This window comes from Sciurus vulgaris, assembly GCF_902686455.1.
Source record: "Sciurus vulgaris genome assembly, chromosome: 10".
Lineage (NCBI taxonomy): Eukaryota > Metazoa > Chordata > Mammalia > Rodentia > Sciuridae > Sciurus > Sciurus vulgaris.
In genome coordinates this window covers 113,369,463-113,379,800 of record NC_136470.1, presented here as the reverse complement: position 1 = coordinate 113,379,800, position 10,338 = coordinate 113,369,463, and the positions used below count along the sequence as shown (strand labels likewise).

The 10,338-nt window shown below is 38.4% G+C and overlaps 1 protein-coding gene across 1 annotated transcript; it reads left to right on the top strand.

Annotated features, from left to right (window-relative positions):
* Positions 1–520: 520 nt before the first annotated feature.
* LOC306637674 (nucleoporin SEH1-like) lies at positions 521–9,033 on the top strand (the record flags this gene model as incomplete). The annotated part of the gene is given in 4 exon segments (XM_079100441.1): positions 521–596; positions 7,059–7,691; positions 7,694–8,181; positions 8,183–9,033. Coding segments are annotated over 4 exon segments (1,602 nt in total). The 3' UTR covers positions 8,588–9,033.
* Positions 9,034–10,338: the final 1,305 nt, after the last annotated feature.

The window sequence follows — 10,338 nt, the reverse complement described above, 5'->3', positions numbered from 1 at the left end:
TTCACACAAGAACACCAAGCTATTGCAATCAAAATGTATTCATTCTTGTATCACACTTCTTTTCCTCCTGGACCCTTTGAGAAATTTTAACCAGGAGATAACTGGGAAAAATGCACAGTGCCAAGTTGGTGCTGAATCTTACCTATAATCTCAGTTATGGGAGAGGATGAGGAAGGTGTTTCTCCTGGGCAAAGTCAATTTCGCTAAGTTAGTGAAGGCCTAAGGCACCTAGCCAGACCCTGTGTGTAAACAGAAACATGCAAAGTGAAGTAGTGATGGCTTGTGGGTTCTGTGATCCCAGGAAAATATTTGCTGGCAGAATAAAAAATCCTCTTTCAATTTTCGGGCCTCTGCTAGATATGTTTGCTGCAATTCCACTCAATATTCATAACAGTGAGTTTAATTTAAGAAAGGCATATGCTTTGAACTTACAATCAATCACTTCCAGTCAATGTCCTTCAACCCTGGAATTGAAATGCCTAACTTGCTTACCAGTGCTTCTGTGACATGAAAGCAAGAGATGCAAGAGCTACAATATGCAAAGTGGAATGGGCTGGCATGTGGCATGTTGGATTTGAAAGGTGTGGACATTCCAGGTAAGAGAAGGCATTTTTGTTTCTTACTACAGGGGGTGTTTGTGGGTCTTGGGCAACGTTGATTTGATGAGTGACTTCCCTGATATCCTAAGTAACTTGGAGGTACTGCCTGATATCACAGAAGGGCCTCATGATAGGATAGTGAAGTCATTGTTCTCATGGCAACAATCCTGGCTGTTCAAACCAAGATTCAGGACAAGCATCAGCTCAGCTGTGATGGGAAGGGGAAATATTTAGGGAGCATGTCCCAGGGGCCTTCTTATTTCAAGGAATGTTATCCTAACATCTTCTTCCAGGAGAAGAGGCTCTAGGGTATGTTGGGGGTGTGACCCCACAGGCCTTTGATCCATCTAGCTTCTTCCATTACCACCAAATACAAATATACAATGGAATATTATTCATAAAGAAGAATAATATTATGGCATTTGCAGATAAATGAATGGAATTGGAGAATATCATGCTAAGTGGACTAAACCTATCCCAAAAAACCAAAGATTGAATGTTTTCCCTGATAAATGGATGATCATATATAATGGGGGTAGGGGAGGGGGGTGAGAGAAGTTGGAGGAACTTTAGATTATGTAAAGGGAAATTAGAGGGAGGTATTAAAATTGGTGAAATGAGACAGAAATCATTACCCTAAGTATGTGTATGATTACACAAATTGTATAACTCTACATTGTGCACAACCATAGAAATGAAATGATGTACCCTATTTGTGTACAATGAATCAAAATGCAGTCTGTAAAAATTAAAAATGTATAAAAAGAACTACAGGGTGGAGGGAAATTAATGCTTCATTAATTATTCTAAGGTTTTGGACTAGGCAGTTCACTTTTGAACTCCTAAAACATGTGAACTCTATGGTCTGTTGCAAGGCGTACAAAGTTTCTGTCAACATGAGGTTTTGAATAAACTTTAAGAAGCTCTTTTTCTTGTCTTTATGTTCCCTTTCTTTCTTTTCCTTTTGATCTCTATTATAAAAACAATGGAAAATGAAAGCTGGAGGAGATTATCTAAGGATTGATTTGGTCCATATATCAAATTTTATAATTTTCTCTAAATGTTTGGGGCTGATTGATAAATTTATCCTTTAAAAGTAGGTGGCCCTCTATGGATTCTGAATTCAGGGTGGTGTGATTTGTTATTGCCTTCCTGAGTCTCTCTCTGAAAATAGCAGGATTTTCCTGAAGGCCTCATATAATAGTTTTCCAGGCATCATACTCATTATTTGAATCCCAGTTAGGATGGTTTCTGAGGACTGCTTTTACTCTAGATGGTTGAATAATAGCACAAATTTTCCAAGTGAAGTTGAAGAGCTGGCATAAGTTCTTAAACATGTCAATATATTTATTTGGATCCTCTGAAAACCTCCCTGAATTTATTTCTATCTGTCTTAAGTTGGGGGGGGGTCTTGATTTTTCTCCCTTAGTAGGTAATTCCTTAAGGTTTTCTCCTCTCATGGTAGAGATTATTGAGGCCAAGCCTGGTAACATATAAAAGGCACTTTTCTTGATAATTTGTAATTTTGCAGTATGCAGGATAATGAACTTGGCAATACTGTTTAGAGAGGAGCTCCCATCTGAGTTAGAAGTATTAGGCCTGTCTCCCTAAATTTGAGCTTCCTCATGGTCCAGAAATACCCATCTTTTACTACACGGCTTTGCCAGAGTTATTTCTGGACTGCTTTGGCAAATTGCTAGGGTCCCAGTTTGTCTTATGCTAGAGCCCCTTCAAGGATTCAGACTTAAAGTCATCTGCTTTCCTCCCTGCCACTATAAACTCCTAATTATGAAAAGATTATGACAAAAATAAATGTTGTGCATTGTTTGATTTTTTTTCCTTGTTCTGTAGATTAAAGGAATTTCTGAAGGGTCAGGGGACATCTATTTGTTGTTGGGTGTATAACACCCTTTATTTGGAGGGTCTCCTGGGAGGGTTTGATTTTAAATGCCTCCCTCTTGCAGCTTAAAGAGAACACAGTGAGCACATTTAAGCACAGAAACAGTAAGGGGGAGATTCTAGATAGACTACTGAAGACTATGCAAACAAAGGGAACCTGGGAATTTTCTTGCTAGTCATCCCAGGTCTTTTCTTAATCCTACAATTTGAATTTCTAATGTTTGATTGTCCAAGAAAGGGGAACATCCAAGAGGGAGTGAATGTGGAGGAGTGTTGTACGGCCCATAAGGAGAAAGGTAATTGGTTCATTCCCTCAGTGCCACTTTTCAACCAATCACCCTAGATATACAAGGGTAGCCCAGATCAGAAAACCCCAAAGTTGTTCCAACACCTCATTCACCTCCACACATCCGAAGTAGATCAGGACTAGGGACAGTGTGTACTGACAACAGTTGCACTCCAGGCCCAGAGAAAAAAGTAGGAAAAGGCTTCAGCAGAGTCCAACATCACTGGTTTGCATAGAGCAGGTGACTGAGAACTGCCTAGGTTGGGAAACCTCTCACCCATGTCTTGAAGGACGGTGGCTGTACTAGCAGTATTTTAAGTAGCCTACAGGTGCCCATTTTTGCCCTCCAAAAAGAAAGAGACAGAAAGATGCACCTCAAATAGATGTGTGGTGCATGAAAAGAAGCTTACCTTGGTGTATATCTGGATGGAACCTCAAATCTGATACCCCATTTACTGGTGGTGAGTTCTGCTTCCTCAGGTATTGAAGTTTAACAACCAGAGAAGCATGCCAATGCAAGCATATTAAGCAAGTTTTAGTTAAAGTTAATAATACAGCCTTCTACCAGAAGGGAGAAAGGGGCCATGACTGATGTTCTAAAATCCCAAAAAGTAAGCAACCCTACATCGTTATAGATTAGGATTTCCTTTGTTCTGTTTTCTCCCCTCTTACCTTTCTCCTTCCTGCCTACATGACTATGCCCAGGAGTTGGTGGTGACATGACAAAAATGTGAGAAGCAGATGGTAGGGGGAAGGGCCAATGGAGATTGAGGTAGGGGCCAGGGGACATTAATTAACAATTCCCTTCCTGCAGCATTTTGGGAAGAGTAGACACTTGTTTACGAATTTTCATGCCTCACACTATATATTTATTCAATTCCTAATATATGAAAAACAAAAAAGAATTAATACTAATCCTAACATTATGTGGATAACTAAATCAAAATTTACATAAAAGTACATGTGATAATGCGAATATTGATGGTATATTTATTATGTTCAATTATAATTATTTGTATATATATTATACATTCATGTATATAATTTGAGTGTATTCCTAAATTTTAAAAATGTATTTATAAAATTCACACAAAGCCATTCTCTATTTAAAATTTTGTTTATATGTTCTCATACATATTTTCACATTTTTAATATTCATTTCTCCAAATATACATATTTGTTCCCAAAACAACTTAAATTTTATGATTAACTCTAATCTTATCCCTATACCTAAACCTAATTTTATGTGAAAGTTTTTACAGTGATATGAATATTTATGTTACTTTTATTTACATATTCAATCATTAAATGGCATATTTATATATATTACAGATTAATTTATATGATATATCCTTGCATCTGCAAATTTGAAAAAGTATACTCATATGACTCACATTATAAATTTTCCTTTATCAGACAACATGTTCATGTATGTTTTCAAATATATTTTCACACATACATTCTTATAGAAATTCACATTTACTGGGCTGGGGAGATAGCTCAGTCGGTAGATTGCTTGCCTTGCAAGCACAAGGCCCTGGGTTCAATCCCCAGCACCCCCCCCAAAAAAAATTCACATTTACTGATATATATATATTAATTTCCTAACCAAACCCTAACCCAACCCAAAATTGAATTCTAACCCTAATCTAATCCAATATAGATCTAATTTTATGTAAAAGTGCTTATGCTAATATGCATATTTATGCGCATCTTGACATATATACATTTATTAAATATGTACTAGCATATATATATTAATGTATATGTTAAGTGTAACATTAATAAATTTTAAAAAGTATATTCCTATGACTCACTCTAAACCCCCATTTTAGAACATATATGTTTAAATATGTATCATACACATTTTCATGTGAAAATTCTTATGAATATTCTTGTGTTCTAATATCCATATTTATTCCCTAAACTTAAACTTATCCCAACCCCAAATTCAATAGGAAAACAAAATTACCCCTCTACCTACCATAATTTTACATATAAGCATGTTTAATAATATGAATACTTATGTTTAGTTTAACTTACATATTCAGTTATCTATGGTATGTTTGCATTCACATAATTACATACACATTATGATATATGCATAGATCCCACCATAAATTTTTGAAACACTGTGTTCATACAACTCACATGATACCATTCCCTGTTTCAGAGCATGTATTTTAATGTTTTTACATGTATTTTTACATGCACATACTTATGAATATTCATGTTTCCTCATATACACATCTATTGGCTAAACCAACTTAAAATTTAATCTTATTCCTATACCTATATCTAATTTTAAATAAAAGCATGTATAACAATAGGAATATTTACTTGTATTTTTACTTGTATTTTCAAATATCAATGGTATATTCACATATATAGTATTTCATATTTATTTATATAACATAAACAGGCATACCACAATTTAAAAATAGTGTACATATATGACTCAGTATACCCTTTGAATTTCAAAACATATGTTTCCATATGGTTGTATTCATATTTTCACATGTACATTCTTGTTAATATACATGTTACCTTATATAAATATTCATCCCATATACAACTCACAATTTAACACTAACTATAACAGAACAGAGTGGGAGGGTACAGGTTGTAGCTGCTTGCTGAAACAGCTCCCGTCAAGCACTTATTAATTGTTCTCAGCCAGTACATTCAAAACTCCTTCAGGCTCCAAATATACACTGGGCTCACAAAAGAGCTTTTCCTTTTATTAGGATCAATTTTTCTAAAGAAGAGTGCACCTTTGAAGGAACAATTTCTCAAAGTCTCTTTGAAATCCACTGGTGAAACATTTTCTGAAAACACAATTTAACAGCAAATACCAGTGGCAATGGCCAAATGCTTTGAAAGGACACTGCAGCTTCTGGCGCTTCAAAGCACTCTCTCTTAGAGCGACTTCAACCAAATTCAAAGGACATTGTTCTCATTCAGAACAGAGTGAGGGCACACAGGTTGAAGCAGCTTTCTGAAACTTCTCTCTGGAAATGCTATGCTGTCTTCAAACTGCACATTCAATGCATGTTTCAAGATCAACATACGAACAGAGATAGCAAGTGATCCCTTGTACCTGGGAACACCATTTTCAGGGAACATGGTAGAACATCAATTTCCCTAGGGACTCCTTGAAATTCATATGTGCAACTTTTTCAAACAACTAATTTCAAGTGCAGTTCCCCTTTGAATGAACTGTTTCGATGTTACAAACCCATCAAAATGAAACAGGGAAATCTTGATTTTGAAATTACATTTGCTTTGTGCTAATTTATCCAAATTCAAACCACAGTGTTCTGATTGAGAACAGAGCAAGAACATACAGTTGAAGCTGTTGCTAAAACTACACTGTTAAGCACTTCTATGATGTTCTCAGCACATTCAGAAAAGAGTTCAGGCCAAATGAACAAATGGAGCTCATAAAAGCTCTTATGGTTCCATTAGGACTAACTTCTTGGAGCACAGTAAAACTTTAAAGAGTATCACTTTCTGAGAGTCTCAATGAAATTATTATTGAAACATTTCCAGAAAATTCAATTTAACAGCATATACCAGAAACCTATGGTACAAATGCTTTGAAATAAAACATTTCCTCTGGTGATTGAAAGTGCTCTTAGATTGTGCCACCACCTCCAAACCACAATTTTCTCATTGCACACAGAGTGAGTGAATACTGTATGAACCGTCCCTGATTAAATTTCTGCTCTTTGGCATTCCTAAGCTATAGTTAAACAGCACATTCCAGGATATTTCAGGCCCAATGTAAGAACAAGTAATGATATATCCCTTGTATGAGGAACACCATCTTCTGGAACCATGGTTTGAATGCAGAGAACATCAGTTGCCCAAAGCTTCATTGAAATCTATTTTTTAAAATTTTCCAGAAAATTCACTTCAAGTTCAATTGCTGTTTCAATTTAAGTGCCTCTTTGAATGTTACAAAGAATTTGAACTTGTGTTTGAAACACTTTTGCTTTTTGCTAATTCATCCAAATTCAAACCACAGTGTTCTCACTGGGAACAGAGTGGGAGCATTGAGGTTGAAGATGCTTGATGAAACTGCTCCCGTTTAAACTCTTACAAAGTGTTCTCAGTCAGCACATTTGAAAGTCACTTCAGGTCTAAAATACACACTGGGCTCACAAGAGAACTCTTGCTTTCATTAGGATCAATTTCTTAGAGCAGAGAGCACCTTTGAAAGGAACAATTTCTCAAAGTCTCATTGAAATTTGCTGGTGAAACTTTTTCAGAAAACACAAATTGGGGGCGAGCCCTGGCCTCGTGCGCGCTCGGCCGCCGCGGGGCTGCGGCCGCCCGCAGGGAGTCTGTGCCGCCGCGTCCCTCAGCCCGGACCTGGCTCCTCGCGAGGTTCGGATCAGAGCCCGCTTTGTGGCCTAGGAAGGACACGCGCGGCCCAGCGAGGTTCCCCCTCCTGCCGCCGGGAGTTGTGCTGCGAGTTCCCCGGACGCCGCTCCGGCAGCCGCGGTGCTGGGATGTGAGCGCGGCGTGCCCACGGGACCCGGGCGGGGCCTGCGGTGCAGTGCGGAGCCGGGCTGGACGCGTCCGGGATGGCGCCCGAGCGCCCGCGGGCCACGCTTGGTCTTTCTCGCGTTGGAGTTTGACGCCAGGGTCGCTTGAGCGTGTCCCGTACCAGCGGTCTGCGTGGTTGGCCGCGCCGCCCTCGGGGGCGGCGACTCGGGTCGTCCCAGCGCGAACTCGGTTCCCAGCTGGTCGCCGCTGCCCTGCTCCCCGCCCTGGCCTGTTCTGTGTGCTCACTAGACGGGTCGCCGCCTTCCTGTGTCTGGGCACCTCACAGCAGGGCTGCCAGGTCTGGGACAAAAGTGAAAGTGGAGATTGGCATTGTACTGCTAGCTGGAAGACACACAGTGGGCCCATCCTGAATTTGGACAGGTTTTGGCTTCCTGTTCTTTTGACCGAACAGCTGCTGTGTGGGAAGAAATAGTAGGAGAATCCAATGACAAACTGCGAGGACAGAGTCACTGGGTGAAGAGGACAACTCTAGTGGATAGCAGAACATCCGTGACTGACGTGAAGTTTGCTCCCAAACACATGGGTCTTATGTTAGCAACCTGCTCAGCAGATGGCGTAGTGAGAATATATGAGGCACCAGATGTTATGAATCTCAGCCAGTGGTCTCTGCAGCACGAAATCTCTTGTAAGCTAAGCTGTAGTTGCATCTCCTGGAACCCTTCAAGTTCTCGTGCTCATTCCCCCATGATAGCCGTAGGCAGGGACGACAGCAGTCCAAATGCAATGGCCAAGGTTCAGATTTTTGAGTACTATGAAAACACCAGGAAATATGCAAAAGCTGAAACTCTTATGACAGTCACTGATCCTGTACATGATATTGCCATTTGCTCCAAACTTGGGAAGATCTTTCCATATTCTAGCAATAGCAACCAAAGATGTCAGAATTTTTACATTAAAGCCTGTGAGGAAAGAACTTACTTCCTCTGGTGGGCCAACAAAATTTGAAATCCATATAGTGGCTCAGTTTGATAATCATAATTCTCAGGTCTGGCGAGTGAGTTGGAATATTACTGGAACAGTGTTGGCATCTTCGGGAGATGATGGCTGTGTAAGATTGTGGAAAGCTAATTATATGGACAACTGGAAGTGCACTGGCATTTTGAAAGGTAATAGGAGCCCAGTCAGTGGGAGTTCTCAGCAAGGAAACTCAAACCCTTCCCTAGGTTCAACCACTCCAAGTCTTCAGAACTCATTAAATGGATCTTCTGCCAGCAGAAAGCACAGCTGAGTACAAGCTAACTGGAGTAACTTTGCTGTCTTGCTGCTTGTTGCATGCACACAGGAATGGGACGCCAGCTCCTCTCCCCCTTCCCTGCACCCTCTGACCTCTCCGGAGACACAACAGCAGCTTGCTTACCACTAAACGCAGCCCAAAAGGCCTTTAGAAATGCAGTGGATATCATTTTTTTTTGTATAGTCAGTTTATTGACACTATTTGAAACTCTTGAAATCTTTGGAGAGGCTTTTTGTTGAGACATTGTCATCAAAACAATTTTTTGAAATGTTCCTGAAGCATTTGGATTTAAAAATTAAAAGGATTGGTACCATCCTTATAACTGGTTGGGAGGAGGGAAGAAACGATTTTATTCCATTTGGAGAATATAGATATATTTCTTTTGTTTTCTAAATAAGCTAAACATGATGAATTTTTATAATTTTAATTTGAAGATTGAATAAATATTTTTCATAAGATTGTTTTGAGTGCTAATTTGTTTACCTTTTGTAGAATTGCTTTATAAATGATATTATTTCATACAACTGTCATTCATTTGTAATATTTCAAAAATATTCGTTAAAGAGGAAATTAGTAGTCTTAGTAAGATGAAAGGAATTTGACCATACAGTTTGTAGCCAAGTGGAGTGTTTGGTATTGTTCCATTCATAATTTGGTGGGAAATAGAAACACCTTCATAAGTTTCCAATTCATATTCCCTAATGACTTAAATGTTTCTGATAATGTGCATGAATATTTTTGTGATGTGATTTCATGGCTTAAAGTTTCCTTCTAGACACAATTTGGAAATAGTTAAAATTTTGCTAAAAGTGTGCATGCAAATTAACTTCACATTCCATGTCTCAGGATTTTCTTTAGTTTGCTGTTTCAGTTTGTTCATATTCTCTAGCTATAAATCTTTACATTTGCTAAAATGCATAAGTATTATGGATAAGTTATACAATGGCGCAATAATAATAATAGGGCATAATAATTATTTGAGTCCTTTTACATATCAAAATTCTGTAGCTATTTTAAGGTTTTTGCAGAAAAAATAAGTATATTTAATGATTGTATTTCTTCAAAAGTATGTTGCAATAGCCAGACATACAATGTAAAAGTGTATTCAAATTGGTTTTCAGTATCATGTATGCACTAAAAAATGTGTGCCTGCTGCTACAGATGGAGCATTGCTCGAAGTAAAAAAGCACATTAGGTTTGTAAATTTACAGAATGGCATCAGATATGTTTCTGAGGGGTTAGAAATGGTTTTAAATTTATAAAATTAATGTCTTTGTAACACTCACACTGATAATTTCTTTGATATTTTAACAGATTGTATTTTTTTCCTTCAAGTTTCTATACTTCCTTAAGCAATCTTGATTTGAGTAAGGGTCTTGATTTGTGCTATTATGTTCTGTTAGTTTTGGCATGAATATACTAAAGCTTTTTTTTTTTTTTCCCAGCATGTGTTTTCTCCTCTTTGGTTCTCTTTGTATTTACTACTTTTCTCTTTTTCTTCTGTTTTGTTTTTGTTTCTTTTCTTTTTTTTTCTCCCTGTTTTGTTTTGTTTTGGTGTTTTGTTCCTGTCTCCGTTGTTGCAGGTATTTCTTCCCCCCTCTGGATTCCCCACGGGCTGGATCGAGATGGTCCAGTTATGCCCAGCTCCTTCCTCCTCCTCCTCCTCCTCCTCCTCTGCCAGAGCCCTCTTTCGATGCTGACACTGCCAACCTCCAGTATCCTCACCCTCGAAGACAATCTCTCTC